Raw genomic sequence first — 23,737 nt, 5'->3', positions numbered from 1 at the left:
ATCCACAGGGCAGCAAACGCTGTCCCTGCTCCCCGTCCTTCGCACCCCAAAGGCAGAATGGAGTGAAATCGGAGTTAAATCCCAATATTTCTGTTCCATCCTTTTTTTTGGCTCCATTTCCTGGAAACGAGTGGTTGGGTCTCATCCCCTGGCATGGGGGAAATTCCAGGAGAAACCTGGGACCTCTCAGTGCCCCCCAAGAGGCTTTGGCTGGCAGGTGGGGGGGAGGAAATCTTCCATATTTATCATCTCCCCGGTTCGCCGGGACGTGGCCACAAATCAGCCCCGAAAATCCAATCCTGGGGAAAACGGCTGGGAATTTACTGCGCTCCAAACGCCGTGGGTTTATCCTTTAATGCTGCTGCTTTATGTATTTCTCTCCCTCCAACCCTATTTATTTCCTGTTTATTGGCCCAGCCTCCCCTAATTTATGTTTTCATTACTTTGATTAACGCTCCTGCTCCCCTGACATCGTTATTCCGGCGCAGTTTTCTGAGTGTCTTCCCGAAACCCTCGGTGTTAAATAATCCTCGGATTTAGCCGGGATGATTTGTAATTTAATAAGCGGCTCCACCGCTGTGTTTTATCTCCTAATTGGCCCGGAATTAGCAGCAATTCCGGAATTAACACAAATTATGTGATACCCCTTGTTATTACCCAGGGCTTTATTGGGTTGGAACAAGAGCTTTAGGAATTGTCTGAGCTGCGTTCCCCAATTCTGGGTGTGATCCATTTCTGGATCATCCACGGGTGATCGCTCAGGCAGGAATTGCTGCCGTGGAGGGGATGCAGCTCTTGGGGAAGGAAGGAAGGAAGGAAGGAAGGAGGGTTTTGGTCTCGCAGGCAGTTTCATTTCATTCCCTCATTATCATCTGGGGAACGTGATGTGTCTTGTTCTCCCGGTCTTTCCGTGCCCACTCGGCTTCTTCCTGAAACAATTCCCAGATTTGCGTCTCCGAGGAGCTGCAAGCACCTCAGATCTGAGTCCAGCAAGAGCTGATCATCTAGAAAACCGTGGAAAAGTGGAATTGTTCAGGTTGGAAAGGCCCTCTAAGGTCATCGAGTCCCACCAGTAACCCGGAGAGAGGAGAAGGAAAACCAATGTTTTTCCCAAAGGTGGGATTTGCAGCCATTCCTTGCACCAGGAAGAGCTGGGACCTCCCCATTTCCTCAACCTGTCCTTCTTCTTTTTGCATTTGGGTCTTTAACATTCCTGGGGTCTAAATCCCAGTTATTCCCATCGGTGAAATGTTTCTTTAAAAGAGGGAAAACACAAAGGCCTCAAGGACAAACTCTCAGGATAAAACTCCAGGCTGTTCCCAGCTCTCGGGAAACAAACAGGGCTGCTCCATCCCGGATGATTTTCCTCCTTTTGTTCCCAGATCCAGCCCCCACGGAGCTGTCCCCGCTCCGGGGCGGAGGGAGGAGGAGGAAGGATCCCTCATCCGGTAAATCCGGCTGTTTCCCAGCTGTTCCCGGGGCTCTCCGGGCAGGAGCAATAACCAGGAAAACGACTCCGCTCTGGGCAACCTGGGCACCAGGTGCTGGGGAACAGGGCCAAGGTCCACAGCTCTGGAAAATCCAGGTGTTACCCTGAGCTGCTCCCTGGGGTGGGCGGCTCTGAGGGGCTGGGAAGCCAATTTTGGGTCAAAAGGTGAAAATCCCTCAGCAGGGTGGGAGCTGCGGGTGGGCAGGGCTGGGGTGGGGGAATGGGAACGTCGCTGTTCCCACCTGGAGCGGTTCCTCCTCTCTCCATCCTCATTTCCATCCCATCCACCTTCGCCTGCTGGGGGTTCCCTCAGAGCAGGGCCACCCACGGCCGATCAGGCTGAGGGTTTGGGATGGAATTCCACCCCCGTGAGGGTGGTGAGGGCCTGGAATGGAATTCCCAGGGAAGCTGTGGCTGCCCCATCCCTGGAAGGGTCTCAGGCCAGGCTGGACGGGCCTCGGAGCACCCTGGGATCGCAGAAGGTGTCCCTGGGGTGGCACGGGATGGGCTTTAAGGTCCCTCCAGCCAAACCAGTCTGGAGTTCTGGGATGTCCCGGGGTGGGATATCCCACACTGGCACTGCCTTTCCTGCTGGCAATCCCCATTTGCAGCACAAACTGATCAAAAAGCCGATTCCTGCCTCAGAGCCGGCTCCAGGCGCCGGTGCCTCCCCTGGCCTCCCGGGGCTGGTGGAATTCCAGCTGCAGTCACCTCTTGGGTGAGATTCTCCTGAGCTGGCAGAGCTCTTCCCCTGGGGCGAGGTGACCCAGGCCCTGAAGTGCCACCGGCCGGGACACGCCAGGTGATGTCACCTCAGATGCCACCTCAGCCGCCCGGGCGATGTCACCTCAGCCGGTGACATCGGCATCGCCCTCCTGTCCCTCACTTTGGGCTCAGGGTAGGAACAGCTCCCGGTGTGGGTTCTGTCCCCGGGACCCATCCGAGCCCCCAGACAGAGCCAACCCCAGCCCTCTCCCCTTATTTTATCTCCCCAAAATCCTGCTGGATGAATTTCTGCTGATCTTCCCTAAATTTGAACTTTGATCGAACAAAAAACCAAACCAAACCAAAACAAAAAAAAACCCCAAAACCCCAACCCCAAGACTTTGCTTCTCCTCAGCTCGGAGCCGTTTTCCACCCGTAAGAAAATCATCCCACAGCATTTCCGTGGCCCTGGCAGAGTCAGCAGAGCCGGGATGACACAAATCGGCTCCAAATCCCCGCGGGGGAATTGGGCGTGAGGGGAATCGGGGCGAGGAGGAGCCGATTTCACCTGTCTGGGCTCCGCGGAGCTGCCGGGCGCCTGCTGACGCCGCTCGTTCCGCTCCAGGGACGTGCCCAGGGAGCCGAATTCCTGCAGGAACAACAGGAAATGAGATTTTGTTTTGCTGCTCTCGAGGTTTTTACGCTTAAAAACCCACGGCGGTCACGCCCCTCCCCGGGCAGGCAGGACCTGCAGGTCCTTGCAGGGCCCTTCCAAGGACACGCGGAGTTTTAGGGATGTCGCCGGGGTTTTAGGGATGTCGCTGGGGTTTTGGGGATGTCGCCGGGGTTTTAGGGATGTCACCGAGGCTTTGGGGACCGGGATGAGCTCCGGGATGAGTCAGGCTGCGATTCAGCGTCGCTGACCCCGAAGGAACCACAGGATAGAGGCAGAGCTCAGCGTGAGGTGTGAGGGGCAGAACAGCTCCAGGGAAGCTCCCCCGGGGATTTTTTGCGGTCTCCAGCCAGGAATGTGAGGAGGCTCTAGGGTCGGCGGTGCTGCACGAACCTTTCCCCGTGAGCTGCTCCCGACCCGGCGGAGCCGAGGCCTCGTCCCTCAATCCCAGCGGCTCAGTCCCGGCGTGTCCTCCAAAACCAGGGATCCTCCGCGTCCTCCCAGGGTTTGTCGCTCGTCCCCACCCCACAGCCGGGATCTGTGCCGGGTTTGGGGACACCAGGGAGGGCGAGACTTGGGATCAAGGAATGGTTTGGGTTGGAGGGGACCTTAAAGCCCGTCCCGTGCCAAGGGCAGGGACATTTCCACCATCCCAGGGTGCTCCAAGCCCCGTCCAGCTCCTCCAAAGGCCTGAATTCCATGGGGGGACAGCAAGGAGGGGTGGAGGGATGGATGAAGAGCAGGGAAAGGGAGATGGATGAGGAGGAGGAGGGATGGGGAGGTGGATGAAGAGCAGGGAATGTGGTGTCAGGGAAAGGGAAGGAGGCTGCTGCCATCTAGAGCAGGCGTCCGACAGCCCAGCGGAGCTTCCCCACTCCGGGGAAGATCTTCTGGGAAGAGACGGAGCCCGGGAAATTCAGGAAAAGCCATTGTGGGCTGGGATAGACCAGGGAGCGCGTTCCCTGAGGCTCTGGGAGTGCCTCTGTCCCCACGTCACTCGCAGGACAATTAATTAATTAACGATGAGAAATAAGGTGGGAAACCCCCATTCTCATCCCAATCCCCACTGGAAGCTTCTGTCCCCGTGGATGAAGCAGAGCCACATCCAGCCAAGGGCTTGGAAAGGGGAAAAGTGTTAAAAAAAAGATTAAATAAAAAAGGGGAAGGGAAAAAAGGGAACAGCAAAGCCCCAAAAAGTCTTCGAGGGCTTTGATGAGGTGTCCCCAGACCGCAATCCCACAGGATGGGCCGGGGGGAAGGAAAACTCCCCCGGGAGGAAGCGAAAGCCACTCGGAGATGTCCCCAACGCCACGCGCTCCCCACGTCCCGGTGTCCCCGGGTGCCGCCCCTGTCCCCCACCTGAGCCCTGTGTCCCGCGGGATCGCGGTGACCCCACGCCCCCCGTGCTCTCCGTGTCCCCTCCGTGTCCCCTCCGTGTCCCCCCCGCGGTGTCCCGGTCCCTCCGTGCCCCCTCCTCAGTCCGCCCGTCCGCCAGGGGGCGCGCTGGGGCAGGGCGGGGCCGGGGGCGTGTCCCAGTATTGATGGGCGTGTCCCGGTATCGATGGGCGTGTCCCGGTGTCTGTGGGCGTGTCCCGGTATCTGTGGGCGTGTCCCGGTATCGATGGGCGTGTCCCGGTGTCTGTGGGCGTGTCCCGGTGTCTGTGGGCGTGTCCCGGTGCCGTGTCGCGGTCCCGGTGTGCGTGTCCCGGTGGCCGGGAGCGTGCCCGAGGGCGTGTCCCGGTGGCTGAGGGGGAGTGTCCCGGTCCCGGGGCCAGTCCCGGTGCCGTGGGCGTATCCCTGTCCCGGGGCGTGTCCCGCTGCCGTGGGCGTGTCCCTGTCCCGTTCCCGGGGCGTGTCCCGGTGCCGTGGGCAGGTCCCAGTGCCAGTCCCGGGGCGTGTCCCTGTCCCGTTCCCTTGGGCGTGTCCCTGTCCCGTTCCCGTGGGCGTGTCCCGGTGCCGGTCCCGGGGCGTGTCCCGGTTCCTGGGGCGTGTCCCTGTCCCGCTCCCGGGGCGTGTCCCGTTCCCGGGGCGTGTCCCTGTCCCGGGGCGGGTCCCGGTGCCGAGGGCGTGTCCCGCTCCCGTTCCCGGGGCGAGTCCCGGTGCCGGGGGCGGGTCCCTGTCCCTGTCCCGGGGCGTGTCCCCGGGCGTGTCCCTGTCCCGGTCCCGGGGCGGGTCCCGTTCCCGGGGCGTGTCCCTGTCCCGTGGGCGTGTCCCTGTCCCGTGGGCGGGTCCTGTCCCGTTCCCGGGGCGTGTCCCGGGGCGTGTCCCGGTCCCGGGGCGTGTCCCTGTCCCGTGGGCGTGTCCCTGTCCCGTGGGCGGGTCCTGTCCCGTTCCCGGGGCGTGTCCCGGGGCGTGTCCCTGTCCCGTGGGCGTGTCCCTGTCCCGTGGGCGTGTCCCTGTCCCGGTCCCGGGGCGTGTCCCGGTGCCGGGGGCGGGCCGCGCCGAGGCCGCCATGGCGCTGCGCGGGGCCCTGGCGCTCCGTGTCGCCTACGCGTCCTTCGGCGCCCTGAGCGGCCTCTCGGCCTTCTGCGCCTGGAGCGCCGTGCCCGCGCTGCGCCAGCCCGGCACGGCCGCGGCCGGGGGGCTCTCGGGTACGGGGCCGGGGGGCGAGGGGGCGCCGGGCCGGGGCTGTGAGGGCTGAGGGGGCTCAGGGTGAGGGAGGGCATCGGGGCCGGCGGCGTGAGGGGGCTGAGCCTGAGGGAGCGGGTGGGGGCAGCGATGGGGCCGAGGAGCCCCTTCCTGAGCCCTGAGGGAGCTGGGGGGGCGTGAGGGCTGAGGGGGGAGTGAGGAGCCCCTTCCCCGGAGCTGAGGGGGCTGTGAGGGGTGTGAGCGGGTCCAGGGCGATGGTGGGGCCGAGGAGCCCCTTCCCCAGGGCTGAGGGGAGGTTTGAGGGGGGATCTCAGGGCTGAGGGGGGTTTGGGAGGGGTGTCAGGGCAGCAATGGGGCCGAGGAGCCCCTTCCCCAGGGCTGAGGGGAGGTTTGAGGTGGGGTTGAGAGGGGTGTCAGAGCTATGGGGGTGTCAGGCAGCAATGGGGCCGAGGAGCCCCTTCCCCAGGGCTGAGGGGAGGTTTGAGGGGGGATCTCAGGGCTGAGGGGGGTTTGGGAGGGGTGTCAGGGCTTTGGGGGTGTCAGGACAGAAATGGGGCCGAGGAGCCCCTTCCCCAGGGCTGAGGGGAGGTTTGAGGGGGGTGTCAGGGCTGTGGGGGTGTCAGGACAGAAATGGAACTGAGGAGCCCCTTTCCTGGGACTGAGGTTTTTAGGGAAGCAAAGAAATCCTCCTGATTTCCCCAAATGCTGGAAGCAGCTGTGCCAGACCGCTCTGGAAGAGGGATTTGGATCACAGGGGTAAAACTGTACCTTAATGTGCCCAGAAATCTGGGAGATTCGGGTGTCTGTGGCTCTGGGTTAATGATTGGGTCGGAGCAGGACAGAGTCCTGCAGCTCCAGGGCTTCCTTGGCTGAACTCCTGGAGGAAGAGTAGAAAGAAAAGTTAAAATTTAGAAAGCATCCAGGGATGAGGTGCAGGACTGGGCTCATCTCTGCTTCCTCTCCCTCCAAAAAAAAGCTTTTAATTCCAGCTGGAACTGGGATTCAGCAGTGAATTCCCACACTTTGCTGGGTGGCACAAAGCTGGGGGGTCTTGAACCAGAAACGCAGGAGAAAGAGCACATGAAGGGTTTCTCTGCTGTGTTTTGTGTTCAGGGAGGAATTCTGACAGTGGAATTTTGACAGCGAAATTTGCAGATCCTCGTTAAGGTGCCCTGATTAAGCCAAGCTCTGCCTGTTGGTCCATGTTTATCTCATTTTTAATGCCTCCGCTGTGCCTTTGGATCTGTGTTTGGGGATGTTTATCCACACACTTCCTGGCTGGAAGAATTCCTCCTGATCCCGAGGAATCTCCAGCTTTGTCTCTGCAATCAGTTTGTTGATCCTTCCCTTATCTCCCAGAGAACCTTTCCTGCTTGGGAATCAGCCGTCCAGTGCTGCCTGCGCTAAATTTCACTCATTCCCTGTTATTTACAGTCAAAACTTTATTAAACCCAAGTCTAATGTTAAAGTTCCACGGAGGGAAACCGAGGCTGGGACTGGAGCCTTCAGTTCCCTGTAATTATGGAATTCCAGGTGCTGAGCAGCCCTTCCAGTCCTTCCAGTCGGCTTTGGGAGTGAGAATCCCCCACTGCTGCCTGGAAAGAGCAGCTCCCTAATCCCCAGGATCTCCGCGGTGCAGACCTGGGACTTTTGGGATCATCCCAAATCCCAGCCCGGCCCCGTGGCCCTGTTGGAGGCAGAAACTCCCGGCGGGGGCTGTAGCTCCATCCCAGACCCCAGAAAGTCCTTCCCTGGCTCTCCCCAGGGGTTTCGTTCCATTTCCACCCAGTCGTGGGGGCTTTGGAGACTCTTGGAATTTTAAGAACACCTGAGAAACGGAAGGAGTGGAAGCTGAACTCGGGGTCAGCTGCAACACCAGAATATTCCAAAGGTTCCTCTCGTTCCGGAGCTGTTTCCCTAAAATATTTCAGTGTGGATCCCCAGCAGTTTTGGCAGGAAAACCCCCCCGTTTCTGACCTATTCCAAACCCAGCTGAGGCTCCTGGGATCCCCCAGGAGAGGCAAAGTTTGGAAAACATGGAAATGGCAACATTTCAGTTGGCAAAGCTCCGGCTCCTGTTGGAGTGGGGATTTCAGCTCATTCCAGCTGATGCTGCAGCTGGAGTGGATAAAAGGGACTTGTTTAGCTGGAAAAGGACTGAAGGCTTTGTAAACACACGGGGAAAAAAATGTCTTGGAATTGATCACCATTTTCTGGGACTTTGCAGGGAGTTTTTAATGTCATTTTTCATTTTTACCCTCATTTCCTTTGCCATCACCACCCGTTTGGAGCTGGAATCAGGATGCTCCTTGCAGGAGTGCTGGAATCAGGGGGCTCCTTGTGGAATAACTCCGTGGTTTTTTGTGTTTGTTTGGGGATTTTTTTTTGGCCTCTGCTGCAGATTTGTTGTTTTTCCCCGGGATCTCCGTGTGGGACATGGGGCCCTGCCGTGAGCACGTGGAGCTGAGCTCGTTCCCAGCAAATATCCCTGCTTTCCCTGGGATTGAAGGATCTCCTCGGGGAGGAGCAGGCGACTCACAAAACCTGGTGTTTGTCCCAGTTTTTGTTTGGATGTTTGCAGAGAGGGAAAGTTTGTTTCCCTTGAGCTCAAACAACCCAGATATTATCCAAATATTTGGGTCTGCTTGTTGGGGGGGGGGGGAATTGTGCCCCGGCTTCCAGGCCTGCTTTGAACTTCTGGGATTTATTCCAGCTCCTCCCAGGGGCACTGGGAGGGTTTTGTGTTTTAACCAGGAATTGATCTAGTCCCGATACCTGCGAGCTCCTCTCTCCTTGCCTCAGCCGGGGCTCTTTGGGGTCGTTTCCTTTTCCTGGGGCTTTGTGTCCCTGGGATAATTGGGGTTGGATTCAGAGGGAGCTTCCCTGTGGGAAATCCTTGTGGATTGTGTCTGATGGAGGAGCTCCTGCTCCAGGGCCACTGCAGCCCTCGGGTGTGGGGTGAATCCACAGGGATTTTTTTGTGTTTTTATGGAGGCGTTTGGGTGTTGTTTTAACCCAGGGTGGGACTGGAGCTGTCCAGGCTCTGCTGCTGCTCCGGGGTTTTGTCCCGTGGCTCAGGGTTTAGGGACAAAGTGCTTTAGGGAAGGAGGAGGGGATCTGGGGGGAATCCCTGAGGTGCAAACCTGCAGCTCCTGCAGTCAGTCACCCCAAGCTTTCAATAAGTTACAACTTTTATTTCATTTCCCTGGAAAAGTCGTTTGAAACCCTCAGTTTTTGAGGAGGTGTTTTGGCCCAGAGCTGCCCCTGGGGAGCTGGGCCGGGGCTTGGATCGGGGTCAGGGGAACTCGAGGGGCTCAGGTGCTGCCCTCCCCACCCAGAGCTCGGGGTGGCAGCGGCGATTTTGGGGTGGGAACACCAAACCTTGACTCAGCATTTGGGTCCATTCTGCTGAGTCATCGGGGCTGGCTCAGCAGGGAGCAGCTTTTTGCTGACTCAAAACCCCAAGTTCCCTATTTCTGTCGGAAATGTGGGTTGGAAGCGCTGGAGCCCGGGGCATGAGGAAGTGGGGGAGGTGGATTTTGGGGAAGCTGAGGGCTCAGCTCTGTCACCAGACCCTGGGACAGCGTTTGGGGAGCGATGACTCTGCAGTTGTGGCCGTGGCATCTGCCCTGCTCCCAAATCCCAGCACGGGGGGATTGGTCATGGAGGGTCTGGTGGGGGTCCCAGGGTGGGAATCCGGCCTGTCCTGAGCAAGGAATGTGGCCACGGGGGGCTGAGGGGCAGCAGGTCCTGGCAGCCACAGGGATGGGTTGGGCAGGAGGGGCTGAGGGGCCGTTCTGATGTCCCTGCTGTCACCTGGACAGGTGTCCTGCTGTTGCCAGGTGCTCCCTGGAGCTCCCAGGTGTTTTGAGGGGGTTGGGCTGTGTTTTACCTGTCCATGGGTGCCGTTCTGATGTCCCTGCTGTCACCTGGACAGGTGTGCTGGCGCTCTGGGCCCTAATCACGCATGTGATGTACCTGCAGGATTACTGGAGGACCTGGTTAAAAGGGCTGAGGTTCTTCCTCTGCGTCGGGATCCTCTTCTCCGCCCTCTCCGGGCTGGGCTTCTGCGCCTTCCTGGCTCTGGCCATCACCCAGCACCAGTGTGAGTACTGGGAGGGACTGGGAATACTGGGAGGGGATTCAGGGGACAGAGCAGGGCTGGGGGTGCTCCTGCCACCACCTCGTGTGGGGCCAGGCTGCAGGGATGTCACCGCATTTCCCTGCCCTGCTGAGATATTGCTGCCACAGAAGCCATCCCGAGGCCACCCTGCCATCCAAAAAACCTGGAATTGCCTCATTTTCATGACAAAGTCCCCAAAAAACCTGAGAATTTCCTCCTTTCCATGACTAAGGTCAAGTCCATCCCTCCTGGAGCAGCTCCAAGCCCGAGGCCTCGGCGCTGACTCAGCATTCCCTGCTCCAAACCCCTGAACGTTCCCTAAGGAACGGCTCCAAATCCCTCCCGCGATCTCCTTGGCCCCAGACCAAAGGGAGAACGTTTGGGGGTTGTTTTCTTGGAGGTTTTCTGTGTTTGTTGTTTGTTGAGAAGCCCCACGGGGTTGTCCTGGGGGGGGATGGAGAAGCTGTGTGGGGTCACAACCCCAAAAACACCCCTTGGCTCAGCCTAAAGAAACTCCCCGTGGAGTTTTCCTGGTGCAAAGGGATGAAAATCCATGTGTGAAAACCTTAAAAATACAGATATGAAAGGAAAACCAAATATTTGCCTTCCCCTCCTTTCTTGGAGACGGGAGGAAAAACTGTTTGGGGAGAAAATTGGGGTTTTTTAGGGAAGGTCCTAATCTGGGGCAAGGTAGAACCCCTGCATGAGGGAATGATTTTAGGGCTAGGACATGGAATGACTGGAATTTACCAGGAAAATGCTGCTTTGTGCGTTCCTCAAACCAATCCTCTTCATTTTTGGTGACCTTCCCCCAGGCAGCTCAAGCTGGGATTGTTTTCCCCACCTGGTTCTGGAAGCGTCCCTCAAATTTGGTGACAAAACAACCCCAACGTTGACAGGGGATGTGGCACCGCTGAGGTGCCCTCAAAAAGCAGAGCCAGCCCCCCCTGGCTTCAAAGGAAGAGGCAGCTTTAGGATAAACAAAGAGGAAATGGGCAGATTTCTCCCAAAAGAGGCTGTTCCTGGCGTTCCCCGAGGGGGGCTGGTCCCACCTGCACAAGGGATCAGTGAATATTTATGGAAGTTAAATATTGATCCCACCAAGCAAGAAAAGCATCTCTAGAAGGAGGAATTGGTTTTTTCCCTCTTTTTTCCCTGCGATGTGAAGTTTTGGAAGAGGAGGGAGAGAGGGGTGCGAACCGAGCTGCAGCTCGGGGTGGTTTCCTTGAGCCAAATCCAAGAATTCCCGCAAATCCCATCCCTGAACCGGGCGAGTTTAGGGGGGGTGGCAGAGTGGCAGAGCTGAGGAAATCACCCCATGCCAGTGGAATTCCAGGGAATACGGCGCCGTGCTGCCCAGGGGGGCTGTGCAGAGCTCCCAGGGGCTGGAATTTTCACCGAATCCCTGGTTTTTTGGGTTTTTTTTTTCCCAGCCCTGACTGACCCCAAGAGCTACTACCTGTCGTGCGTGTGGAGCTTCATGGCTCTCAAGTGGGCGCTGCTGCTGAGCCTCTACTCGCACCGGTACCGCGCCGAGTTCGCCGACATCAGCATCCTCAGCGACTTCTGAGCTCCCGGGAGAGGCGCGGAGCAGGGAGGAGAGGCAGACACGGAGCAGGAGCCCCGGTCCCGGCGCCGCGGGGGTGTCCGTCCGTCCGTCTGTCTTGTCTGTCTGTCCGCACAGGGGCTTTTTCCTGCTGGCTTTTCCTCACCCATCGCTGCTCGTTCCGGGGGGGAGGGAGGGAAGGGAAGGACTCGGTGCCCGGAGCTCGGAGCTCTCCGTGCCGCCCCAGGGCAGCTCCCAGGGGTGGCAGTCCCCGCCTGTGTCACCGCCCTGCTGCTTTGTCACCTCTGTGCTCCTGCCGGGAGCTCCCAGCCGGGCCCTGCCTCTCCGTGGTTTTGGGGTTTGGGCTTCCCCGAGGTCTGGGGGAGGAGCACAGCTCATCCTAAAGCTCGCAGGGCTGGGAATGCTGCTCCCGGCTGCTCTCCGGGGTCGTTTGAAAAAGGAATGGGATCCCATGTTTAACCATAAATGCCGTATTTAACGCTTGAAGTTGCAGCAGCGGGTGCGTGGGGAGAGGGGTGGTTGGGGGAAAGGGGTGCAGGGCCAAGGCCTGGCCTGCCCGAGCCTCAGGGAGAGGGTTCCCGGGGAAAAATAGGGAAAAGTTTTAGTGGAAGCAGGAGGAGAGGGGAGGGGACAGGGGCTCCTCAGGTGACCCCATGGATCGAGGAGCACCTTTGGGGTGAGGCTGTGACCTGCTGGAGTCCCTAAACCCAGCCCCTGGGCCGTGTTCTAGCCCTGGAGTTTCCACTCCACATCTCGGCTTTTTAAAGGATCCTGTGTGTAAATATTCCCTCTATTTTTACATGGATTCCTCCTGGTTCGCTCCTCGGGGGTGCCGGGGTCGGTGCCACCCTCGCTGTCACCCTGTGCCACCACAAATACAGCGCTCCCTCACCAGCCTGGCTGCACTGGAATTCCCTGGGATCCCGGGACGCCGCGGGAGCTGGGAAGGACGGGTGGGAATGGCACCTTTGGCTTTTTGGGGTGATGGGGAGCGTTCAGCTGCTCACTTCCTCATCCACAGGGGGTTCTGAGGTGGCTTTCCCCCCTCACAAATCCCTTGGCATTCGGGGATCTCGGCCCAAAGGAATTTTTGGGGAAGCGGTGGTGTTTCCATCCCTTTTCCCTGGAAACGGGCGAGGGGCAGAGGGGGCTTCAGGGGGGCTTTGGGGTCAGCCCTGAGTGAGTTCCCATTCCCAGCCCCATCCCAATCCCATCACTGACCGTGAGATGGGATCCAGGGGAGGGGACGCAGCGGGGACCCCGGCACCCCTCGGGTGCAGGACCCGCAGGAGCCGCCAGAGGGCGGCAGTGGCACAGCCCGGGCCGGGGCGCGAGCGAGACCCCAAAACCACCTGGGACACCCCAAAAACGGGGACGTCTCCAAAACAGGGACATCCCTGTGCCCAGGGGCCACCGAGGAGCTCAGCGTGGCCCTGCAGGGGGGACCCGAGTCCCCACAGTGACCCAGCCCTGGGGTGAGGTCTCGCACCGAGGGAAGGAATTCTCGGCTGGAATTCCCTGCCCGTTCCCTGGCACTGGGGCAGGAGGGGACAGAAGTTCTAGTGGCTCCAAAGACTTCCCAGGAGTCTCAAATCTGTCCCCTCGCCCTGACCCCTTCTCTCCCCACAGGCCCCACAGGTTCCCAGCCACCCTGCCCCGTTCTCCAGCTGCACCAGCCTTTCCCAGCCCCATTTTTCATGGAATTGCCCAGTTTTCCCTTTGCAGCGTTCCTTACTCCCTGGCGCTGGACAGTGTGAGGAATCTTCAGGAACTGAGGAGCCTCTGCTGGATTTTAGGGGGTATTTGGGCTCGTGGAGAGCCCTCGTGGCTCCCACTGTCACCAGCACCTCACTGGGACCCACTGGGGGGGTCTCGTCACCTCCCGAGGGTCCGGCGGTGGCCCCGATCCCCCTTTTCCTGCCCGGGGAGGGATTCAAAGGCACCCGAAGGAAAACAACAGATTTTTTGCATTTTCCCAATCTGCTCTCAAGATGTGGCGAGGGCGGAAGCGGCGCCTCAAAGGCTCCGGATGAGCCTCGTGGGGCTGGGGGGACCCTCCAGGAGGCTCTGGGGGAGGGAGGTGCTGGGGACACCGTCCTCGTGTGCAGGGACACAAATCCCGGCTGGGTGTCCCCAGCGTGGCTCTGGGGGTGTCCCTCAGCTCCGGGAGCTGCAGCAGAGGGGTCCTGGGGCTTCCAGAGGGGCCCAGGGGTGCTGCTGGCCTTGGGGACAGGCTGAGCTTGGGGACGGGCCTGGAGGGACCTGCAGGAGGGTCACGGGTCCCTGTTCCCAGGGGAATCCTGATGGAGCCACAGCGGGTCCCATCCTTCCTCTGGAAGTCTGCGCCGTTCCCTGGGAACGGGGGCTGGAAGCAGGAATGTGCCAGGCACAGCCAGGGACAGGGAGTGTGCCCCAAGCCTTCCAGGACACGGCGATGCCACCATGGTGTCCCTGCTCCCTGGATCCGCCTGGACACAGCGCTGGCTCAGCCTGGATTTGCCCTTTGTTCCCTGGCTGGGAAAAAGCAGAAAATCCCCCAAATTCCACCTCACTCACGGCATCCCGAGGGTCTGGAAGGGAGACAGAGGATGGGACAAGGGAGACGGTGAGGAAGAGTCCCTGAGGAAGAGCTTGGGGCTGGAGCCAGGAATCCCAGCGGAGTCTCCTGGCTCCCAGGGGCTGTGGCCAGCTGGGAGGGCACCGGACACACGGACACGAGCCCAGTCCTGCCGCCGTTCCCGAGGGAATCCGTGCTCCAGCCAGGGGGTTGGGTAGGAAGTGGCAGCGGGATTAAAGGTCCCCAACAGAGCAGTTTTGGTGTCGGGATGAACTCACCGGAGCTGGGGGAGCTGGGACGGAGCCAGGGCTGGGAGAGGGGGGCGAACATCACACACAGAACTGGGAATGGTTATTTTTAGGACAATTCTCAGCTTGGAGAGCAACCAAGGGAATAAAACGGTTCAATATGGGCCCGGTGCTTAACGAGGAGGCTGAAAATCCCTGGGCTAGGATATCTGGGAAGAGCCTTCGGGATGGGGTTTGTGGAGAGCCTGAGGGGGCCAAGGCACAGCTCGGCTGAGGGGTCATCGGGGGGTCCCTCTGCTCCTTCGCAGCCTGGAGCTGGGCTGGAGCCACTTCCCATGGAAGGGTCAATGCTCCTCTTCCTCCTCAACTGGGAACGGGAGAGATGGGGGGAAAGAGCTGGAAAGCCGGGAATGGGCTGGAATAACGACCAGAGGGAAATAGCAGCCCCCTCCTCCCGCCTTTCCTTTGTGGTGGCTCTGCCTCACTTTTAAGTGGCTTTTACCCCTTTTTTAGGCCAATAACCCCCAACCAAATCCATCCCCTCCAGCCCTCAGGAAATCCCAAATCCCATGAGACCCCCGGGATCCCCCTGAGGACCCCAAACTCCCACGACACCAGGACGTTTCCCTTCTCCAGCCTGGAAAAAACCCTTTTATTCTTAACGATGGAGAAGATGTGGAGCTGGAGGGTTCCCCTTCCCTGATGGAGAGGGATCAACCTTTTGGAAAACCGGGAGAGGGGGGACCCCGGGGTGTTCGTGGCTCCGTCCCTTCCTCCTCCACCTTTTCATAAACCCCAAAATTCAACTCCACATTTTGCAGCCCCAAAATCCTGGGAGCTTTGAGCTGATCCATGAGCCCCATAAAGCCCAACAATCGGAGAGAAACCCAACCCCACCCCGCCCCCCCCCCCCCGCCTGCTCCGTGGAGATCAAACGCCTTTTAATCGGAATAGAATTTCCTGGGATGAAATGAGGAAAATCTGTCGCTAGCATCCGCCCGGCAGCCGCTCCCCAGCCCCGGGCTCGTCCTCAAGGAGTTTTCCCTCCCCGTCCCTTTGCCCCTCAGCCCCCCCAACCCACGGAGCATCGCGGGAGCCCCGTGGGGAGCCCGGAGCCCACTCGGGCCACGGCCACCCCGGGAATCTGCCCCGGAATCCCTCTGGAAAGGCAGCGCAGGGAATGGGCCCCGGCAGCCCCGCTCCGAAGCACCGGGAACTCGTTCCAGCCGCCGAGGGAGAGTTTTCCTTTCATCTCCGGCCAGGAGTTGAGCCGGGCCTTTCGTCTCTCCCCAGACACGGCTTTGAAGGCTCCGGGGGTGTCCCAGATGTGCTGCGGGGCTGGGAGGGGGTGGGGCAGCTCCGGGATCGGGGGAGCTCTGGGAGAGAGGGGTCCTTCCCTCCGGGGCAGCTGAGGGGCTCCTGCCAGACACCCCCACCCTGGATGGTCTGAGGGGCTGGGGACACCCAGGCCTTGGGGACATCCGGGGGTGGTGGCTCCAGGTGTGGTTTGCAGCTCCAGGGGCTTTTCTGAGTTTGGCCCAGGAGAGAGGCAGGAACCTGAGTCAGCTCCGAGGGATCCCAGAGCTGCTCCCACAAAAATAACTCAGCATTCCCTGGGATGTGGTTCCAGCCGTCCGTCCGTCCATCCATCCATCCATCTGTCCATCCCTCCATCCGTCCATCCATCCATCCATCCATCCATCCATCCATCCATCCCTCCATCCGTCCATCCATCCATCCATCCATCCATCCATCCATCCATCCATCCATCCATCCATCCCTCCATCCGTCCATCCATCCATCCATCCATCCGTCTGTCCATCCCTCCATCCGTCCATCCCTCCATCCATCCATCCATCCATCCATCCATCCATCCATCCATCCATCCATCCATCCATCCCAGAGCTGCTCCCACAAAAATAACTCAACATTCCCTGGGACGTGGTTCCAGCCATCCGTCCGTCCATCCATCCGTCTGTCCATCCCTCCATCTGTCCATCCATCCGTCCATCCATCCATCCATCCATCCATCCATCCATCCATCCATCCCAGAGCTGCTCCCACAAAAATAACTCAACATTCCCTGGGATGTGGTTCCAGCTATCTGTCCGTCCATCCATCCGTCCGTCCATCCCTCCATCCATCCATCCATCCATCCCTCCATCCATCTGTCCATCCGGGGCTGATCCCGACATTCCCAACATTCCCAGCTCCATGCTGGGAGAACTCAGGACAGCTCCTGGCAGTGAGACCCCGCTCCTGGTGCTTCACCCCTTTGATGGCCAGATGGGAGCAGATGGGGAAGAAAAAGGGGAATTTTCCGTGTTGGAATTAAGTGGAACAGGATGGGCCCGGCCTGGGAGGGGCAGCACCCGTGGGCTCCCTCCCTCGCCTCATCCCGCAGCTCATCCCGACCCCATCCTTGGGGAAAACACCGGGATCGCTCCCAGTCCCCCAGGGACCCCCTGCACCCCCTCAGCCCCCCTGACCCCGCAGGGGCAGCGCGGAGCGGCCGCGTTTCGCCGACATCTCTGAGTTCTGACGGATCCCGGCGCGTTCCGGGAGCGTGAGGTCACTGGGCTGGGAAAAAGGATCCTGGGGCCATCCATCAGCCCGGGATCAAAGCACCCCGCGGGTTCCCGTTCCCAGCCCGATCCCCGCGCCCCAAATTCCCCGCGGTTGCCACGGCAACCACACGCGGCGCGGATGCTCCGTTTTTGGCCGCCCCGCAGCTGTTTCCACTCGAGGCCGCCGTAACTGGAAAAACCTGCGGGTCCCAAGGCGCTTCCCGGCCTCCAGGGGCAGCGGCTATTCCCGGCTCCCTTTCATGTTCCCCATTTATCAGCGTTATCCTCATTTTTTTTTTGGTTTTATTTTCACGCGGGATGAAACGGGGATTATTTTTGTCCTCTGGAACAAAGAAAAGGAGCTTGGAGGAAAAAAAAAACCCAAACAAAGCAAAACCAAACCAAACCCGCTGAGGGCACCAAACACTTCCCTGGCACTGCCAAGGCCACCCCGAGCATGTCCCCAAGTGCCACCTCCACTTTTAAATCCCCCCAGGGATGGGGACTCCTCCCCTGCCCTGGGCTGGACAGCCTTTCCCAGGAGGAATTTTCCCCATATCCAACCTAAACCTTTGGTGGCACCACTCGGGGCTGTTTCCTGCTGTCCTGTCCCTTGTCCCCTGGGAGGAGATCCCCCTGAAGACCCCCCCAAAAGCTTCCTGAGGGGTGATGGATGTGAGGGGCTGGGGGAAAACCAGGAGGGGACGTGTCCAGAGGGGCCGGGAATTGGTGGGAATTGGGAATTCAAATCTCCCATCTGGTGACTTCTCCCTGAGTCAAGTGAGCTGGCCTTGGCTGAGTTGGTTTTTTTCCTTTAAGGCCTGAAATTTTCCCTGATGTGTCAAAAGCAGCACCAGAAAAACCCCCAGCGAGCTGGAGGAGTTATTGAAACCACTTTGGTGCCTCGTGACCTTTCCATGAGAAGTTTGGATGAACATCCTCCCGAAAAAACACTCACTGAAAGAACAAATTGAAATGTTTGAGGGAGAAGCTGCAAACCCTCCAAATGTGGGGACAAAAGCCTCTTGGGGTGTGGGGCTGCTCCTTCCTGCACTTCAAAGCTCATTGTGTTCCTCCCTTTGCTCCGGGATCCCAGCCCCGATCCCAAACCTCCCCTCCCCCGACCAGAACCGCTCTCCCGGCGAAATTCAATACAATTTTATTTTCTTTTAAAAGGAAAACAATAAAAAAAGAATTAATTAAGGAATAAAGGCCAGGCACAGCCTGAGCCTCAGCTGGAGCTGGTGGCAGCTCCCCAGCCCTCGGCAGCACTGCTGGAGCCCCAGATCCGGCCCCAATCCCACCCTCCCAGGGGATTCTCAGCCCCAGAGAGCAGAGAGGGTCCTGCCCTTCCCCTTCCTCTTCCCCTTCCCCGTCCCCTTCCCCTTCCATCCAGGAGCTGCTGGATTTATTTGACAGGGATTTGGTGATGGGTGAGGGTGATGAGGGTGATGTGGGATGTTGGGAATGGAGGCAGGGGAGGGAGGGAGGGATGGATGGATAGATGGATGAAGGGATGGACAGATGGATGGATGGATGGACGGATGGATGGATGGATGAAGGGATGGCCTGGTGGATGGACAAATGGACACAAACTCAAGCTCATTTTGGCTGAAGCCGCTCCTCAAGAGCCCTACGGATGCCGATCTCCCTTTGGTTGCTTCTTCCTTTGGATTTTGGGAGTTCCTGAATCGCTCATTGCAGGCCCTGTGGCTCCACATCCCTCACAGGTGAAAGTCTCCTCCTCCACCCCAGACAAGGGGATATTTCTTTGTGGGGTCAACTGGGTTGAAAAATAATCTAAAAAAAGGCCCAAACCCCCCCCAAAAGGCACCGCTGAGCTCCATGGCTGGGGCTCCCTTGGCACCGGGAACGTCTCCCGACATCCGGGCGGCAGCCGGAGCATCTGTGCCTGAGGGCTCGGGGTGGCGGTGGGGAGGGAGAGAGGAAATCTGGAACCCATAAGCTCCAGAGCCGCTGGCGTTCCCCTGCATTGGTCTGCGCCTGGTCCGCCCCCGCCCCGCTCGCCCTATCAGCAGGAGCCATTCCCGAAGTCATCCCAGCGCCCTCCTCTCCTGGCCCAAAGGAAAAGCCAAGGAGCTCCTTGGAAGGGCTCTGCGGGGCTTGGGGCGCCCGGGGAGCCCCGAGGGCGAATGCTCCGGGCCGTGCCTCGGGAGCCACCGCCGGCTCCTCCGCAGCCCAGGGAGCCGAGGAGATGAAGGAGGAAAACCTTTCCCCGGAGTCCCCCGAGGGCAGCGCGGCCACCAGCGAGGACGAGGCCGAGCGGCTGCCCAAGAAGAGCGGCCGCAAGCGCGGGCAGGGCCCCGGCGGAGCCCCCTCGCCGCAGGGCAAGCGCAGCCGGCGCAGCCCGGCCCCGCAGCCCCCCGAGGACGCCCACGCCCAGCGCGTCATCGCCAACGTGCGCGAGCGCCAGCGCACCCAGTCCCTCAACGACGCCTTCGCCGAGCTGCGCAAGATCATCCCCACGCTGCCCTCGGACAAGCTCAGCAAGATCCAGACGCTCAAGTTGGCCGCCCGCTACATCGACTTCCTGTGCCAGGTGCTGCAGAGCGACGAGCTGGACCACAAGGTCGCCACCAGCTGCAACTTCCTGGCCCACGAGCGGCTCAGCTACGCCTTCTCCGTGTGGAGGATGGAGGGCGCCTGGTCCATGTCGGCGTCCCACTGAGCCGGGTACGTATGGCCGGGACAGCGCCGTGTCCCCGCGGCTCGATCGCCGCCCGGTGCTCCAGGGATGAGGGATTTGTCCTACCGGACCCCGGAGCGGGAGGAGGTGGTGGTTTCCGAGCTGATCCCACTCAGCAGGGTCTGCTCCAGAGCAGCGGCAGGAAGGGTTTAAAAGGGGGTTTTAAAAATCTGATTTATTCCCAAACTCCGTCCTGGCCGTGCTGGGGCTGCTGAGGAGTCAAACCCACCCTGCCCTGGGGTGGCCTCATGTCCTCCAGCCTGCCCGGCTGCCCCCTGTTCCTCTCCTGGAGCGCTGCAGACAGGATGGGATCCGTGATCGTGTTGGATCCGCGGGAATTCTGCACTGCATGAGGAAGTCTGATGGACTCAGCTCCATCCAGCCACCCCCCGAGTGTCCTTCAGGACGCTGAGAGGGGAATAATCCAAATTTCAGGGGTTTAGGGCCGGGAGGAGTCAGGAACAGGAGGAGAGGAGTCGGCGACGCGCTGGCACTTCCCGCAGAGCAGGAGCAGAAAATTCCAGAGGACATTCCCAAGCTGGGAGCTCCAGGGACACCTCATGGGAGCCCAGCTCCCGAGAGGCCCCGCTGTCCCCCAGACAGCACCAGGGCTCCTCCTGGCTCTCCTCGAGCACTGAACTGCCCCGAATTCGAGGCCGTGGAGGTGCCAGAGCTGGCTCAGGGGTTGAGCATCTCCCAGGGGATTTCGTTTGAGGATGGGCCACCTTGAAACTCCCTTTCCCAGCCCGATCCCTCCTAACCAGCAGGAAATCTGGCACTTTGCTAAATTCGTGTATAGATCTCAATATTTGGGGGCTGTTTCAGACATTTAATCCTGTCCTTGCCGGGAGCTGCCCTGCGCTGGCTGACACCAGGGTCACCTCCCCTTGGGGCCGGCCAGAGGAGGAGCGTGTGGCCCCTTGTCCTCGCTTTGGGATGCCCAAAATCCTCCAGGACCAGTGGAGATGCTGAGCTCCCCGTGACTCCCTGGACCCCTCACCCTCTTCTGGGCACCCCCTTTTGGGTTTGGCAGTTTGGGGCTGGATTCTCCAGTTTTGGGGGTGTTCTGGAGGTGCTCCCAAAGGAGAGGGAAGCTGCTTGGCATGGCTTCATCCCGAATTTTGCAAAGCCTGACTGAAATCCCTTTGCCCTGGGGAGGTGGGGGAGGCTGAGCCCCCTCCCCGGCACCCCCAGACCCATTTTTGCTCCCTCTGCGTGCAGAACCCGACGCGGCTCCGCGGCCGTCACTGACTCCCAGAGCTGTTTATTTAAGCCGAGTTCTTGGCAGGAGCTGTGCTCCCGAGATAAACAGAGGGATTAAAGACCCTTCAGTCACTCTGGAGAGCTCCCGTGAGCGCAGCGGGATCATCATTCCCGTTAAAATTGATCCCGAGTGGCTCCGTGCTTCCATCCTCCAGCTGGGGAGGGAATTCCCCTCCCTGGGCCAACCTGCAGCGTTTTCGGGTCCCGGTGAACAATCGCAGCTGGGCCGGGAGGGGAAGGGACGGGGATTCTCCCAGCAAAGCCCCAAAACCAGGGAAGGGCCGTGGGGGAAGCGGTGCCGGGCTGGGAAGGCTCCCGGGAGGGAACGAACCCGGCGCTCGCAACGGGGCTGGGATTTCCTAATGGAAAGCAGCCCCTGGATAGTGGAACTCGGCCTCTTAAATATCAAAGGGGGCTGGAATAGCTGGATGTGGATGTGCCCTCGTTAACCGGGAGACATCAGCCGGGGAAAGAGGGATGGAGCCCTCAGGCAACAGAAATCACGTTTGAAGTCCCCCCCAGCTCAGCTTTTCTCGGCAGAGTCTTGAGCACATTAAAATGGTTTCTTTCCCCGCTGGAGGAGAAAATGAGGCTGGAAGCTGGAACTGCCGGGGGGAGCGGCTGGCGGAGCCGCGAGGGCTGATGTTCCTTGCCCTTCATTTGTCTCCCTGGATTTATCGCCTCTCTCGAGTTGCCCTCACTTAATTGTCTCTCCTGAAAGACCTTGGATAAATCTTCCCTTTGGGGACTGTTGCTCTCGCCTGGAATCGGCTTTGTCTGGCGGCTGCTTCATTTGCTTTTATTTATAAACACCCCTCGCTGCTCCGGGGCACTGGGGGAGCTCGGGAACAGCTCCCATCCCTGTTCCCTGTTCCCTACTCCCTGTTCCCTATTTCCCAGCTCAGGAAATCCATCTCGAGCTGCTTTAAAAGCTGCTCCCAGATCCCTCTGCAGCCGGCAGGAAAGCAGGGATCCCTTCCCGCCCCGGATCAGTCCCTTAGAACTGGATCCAGCCCCTGGTTAAACTGGCCAGGGTGGTCCGGGACCCCCACTTTGGGGCTGAGTTCCCAGGAGAGGTGAGGAGCTGCCCAAATCCCAGTAAATCTGTTCCCAGGTGAGTCGGTGCTCCTGGGATTGGCTCCTGGCACGGAGCAGGTTTGGAGGCCAGAGGGTTCCCCCAAAGCTGCTCTTCCCAGAGCTGCCGTTTCCACTCGGGATGGACGAGGAGATGTTGGAGGGGCAGGAGGAGCCGCCCTGAGTGAGGGATGTGGGACATTCCCAAAATCCCGGGCTGCTCGCAGGGAATTGTCAAAGGCACAACCGGAGCTGCTGGATTCATTTTTCCAGCAAAAACCTCCATGTTTTCATTAAAAAGAGAAAAAACCACCCAGGGAGAGCGAGCTGCTCTCCACGGTAGGGTCCCTGCACTGCTCAGGATTAGTTAAAATTAACCCAGACATAAAATCACGGATCTGGCCCTTGGGAACGTGGAAATGTCTCCGGGTTTATGGCCCCTGCAAGGAGCCGGAGCTCGCTGGAGCTGCCTCGGCCCCGGGAATGCCTCTGGAACGAGCCCGTTTTTCATCCCGGCTGTCAGGGAAGGCACCCGGGAGCTGAGGGGGAGCGGGAGCTGCGGGAATGCTCGGGAGCGCCCGTGCCCGGCATCAATTCCCGTTCCTGGGGACAGAGGTGGGGATGCTGCAGGGAGGGGGAGGATGGGCTCGGGGAGCTCCGTAGGCTTCTCCATCCCAAATCCTGCAGGGCTGGGCTCCTCCGGAGGCTCCCGTAGCCCTCGGGCAGCCCTGAAATCCCCCCCTGAGGGTTTTTTGGTGTTAAATCTTGTCCAACCCTCCGGAGGCTCCCGCAGCCCTCGGCAGCCGCTGAAATCCCGCCGGGAGTGCGTTTTTTGGGATCAGACCTCGCTGGGCGAGGGGAGCGAGGGGAGCTGATCCATTTTTCCATGGGCTGGGCTGAGATGGTGCTGCCTGGCCATTTTGGCTGCCCCTGGATGTGCCCATCGTCGATCCCACGGGCTCAGCCTTGGGACACATCAGCCTTTGGGGCATTTTCCCCTCTGTCCCCCATCCCCGGCATTGCCTCAGCCCTTCCCGGGGGTGAATTCCTGGAGAGTTCGATTTATCCCTCTCCAGAGGGAAAGGTCTCGGCGACTGCGCGAGGAAATGGCCGGGGACAAAGCGGGAGGGGATGGGATGAGCCCGGAGCGCCGGGGGCGCCGGGAGCACCAAGGCTGGGAAGGCGAGGCCGTTGTCCCGCAGGGATCGATCCCCTCGTGCCCCCTGGGCTGCTGGAGCCGTTCCTGAGCTCTCCCAGGAGCCGATTCCCTGCTCCATCCTCCAGCCTGGCTCCCGATCCGCCATCCCTGCACGGCCCCGGCTCCGGGAGGGCTCTCAAGGGGCTCCCAGAGATCAGATCTGCAGGAAAAACTGGGATTTTGGGTTTTTTAATTCCTGGGCTCAGGTGTGGGGGTGTTTCCCGGCACATCCCTTGCGGCTCCAGGGAAATCCGGGAAGGCGAAGCTCTGGAGGCAGTGGCCGAGGGCGGCTCTTCCCCGCTGGCTCCACAGGGGATGGGTTTGCAGGATTTTGGGAAGCTGGGCTGAGCCCAACCTGACCCTGCTGTCTCCCCCCCAGGTCTCCGCCTCGGTGGAAGCGGCTCCGGCACCCGAAAAACCCCAGGAGCCTCCCCGGAGAGAGGAGGGAACGACCCCCAAAGCCCCTGACAGCCCTTGAACGTTGGGAATGGGCCCGAGGGAGCCGCAGCAGGAGCTGGTTTGGGTTGGGAGGAGCTGGTTCGGAGCTGCCGGAGGAACTCTGGGGGCTGTAATTTATTGTGGGCTCACAGGTAAGGAATGATCCCGGTTTCCTCCTCTGGGACTGCCGGGAAGCCGAGTCCTTCCCGGAGCCTCCTGGAGCTGCCTCTGGCTGGGACCGGGCAGGACAATTCCTCCGGGACGAGGGAAGGGCTGGAGCCCCCCGCGCTGGCTCCAAGGACCTCGGGGGTCCCTGTGCTTTTATCCCGCTCCGAAGGGTCTGCGCCGGGACGTTCCCATGGATTGTGTTCCCATGGAGGAGCATGGCAAGGATTTGGGGGCATCTGGGGGCTCATGACCCCCCTGAGGCACCCCCCAGCCACTCCTGCCCCACGGATGGGCCTCGAAAACGCCCTGGTGGAACCACGCAATTCCTCTGAATTTATCAGAAGTGGAGGCTGGACACGGACCCGGCGGGA

The 23,737-nt window shown here is 60.0% G+C and overlaps 2 protein-coding genes across 2 annotated transcripts; both read left to right on the top strand.

Moving 5' to 3' along the window:
- Positions 1-5,301: 5,301 nt before the first annotated feature.
- Positions 5,302-12,040, top strand: SLC48A1 (solute carrier family 48 member 1). The gene is made up of 3 exons (XM_082299205.1): positions 5,302-5,458; positions 9,394-9,561; positions 11,013-12,040. Exons 1-3 carry the CDS (start codon positions 5,320-5,322, stop codon positions 11,147-11,149), a joined length of 444 nt encoding a protein of 147 aa, XP_082155331.1. The 5' UTR covers positions 5,302-5,319; the 3' UTR covers positions 11,150-12,040.
- Positions 12,041-18,733: 6,693 nt separating this feature from the next.
- On the top strand, positions 18,734-23,708 carry LOC309583497 (twist-related protein 2-like; the record flags this gene model as incomplete). The annotated part of the gene is made up of 2 exons (XM_082299200.1): positions 18,734-19,212; positions 23,140-23,708. One exon carries the CDS (start codon positions 18,734-18,736, stop codon positions 19,205-19,207), a length of 474 nt encoding a protein of 157 aa, XP_082155326.1. The 3' UTR covers positions 19,208-19,212; positions 23,140-23,708.
- Positions 23,709-23,737: the final 29 nt, after the last annotated feature.

Source organism: Coloeus monedula (assembly GCF_965178545.1).
Source record: "Coloeus monedula genome assembly, chromosome: 30".
Taxonomy (NCBI): domain Eukaryota; kingdom Metazoa; phylum Chordata; class Aves; order Passeriformes; family Corvidae; genus Coloeus; species Coloeus monedula.
The sequence above is the reverse complement of the archived record's forward strand: the minus strand, read 5'-3'. Positions and strand labels throughout refer to the sequence as shown.

Excerpts from the sequence above, each read along its gene's own strand:
- SLC48A1 (XM_082299205.1), top strand. The coding sequence starts at position 5,320 with ATGGCGCTGCGCGGGGCCCTGGCGCTCCGTGTCGCCTACGCGTCCTTC. Across the intron at positions 5,459-9,393 it reads CGCGGCCGGGGGGCTCTCGG|GTGTGCTGGCGCTCTGGGCC; the intron begins GTACGGGGCCGG and ends TCACCTGGACAG. Across the intron at positions 9,562-11,012 it reads GGCCATCACCCAGCACCAGT|CCCTGACTGACCCCAAGAGC; the intron begins GTGAGTACTGGG and ends TTTTTTTCCCAG.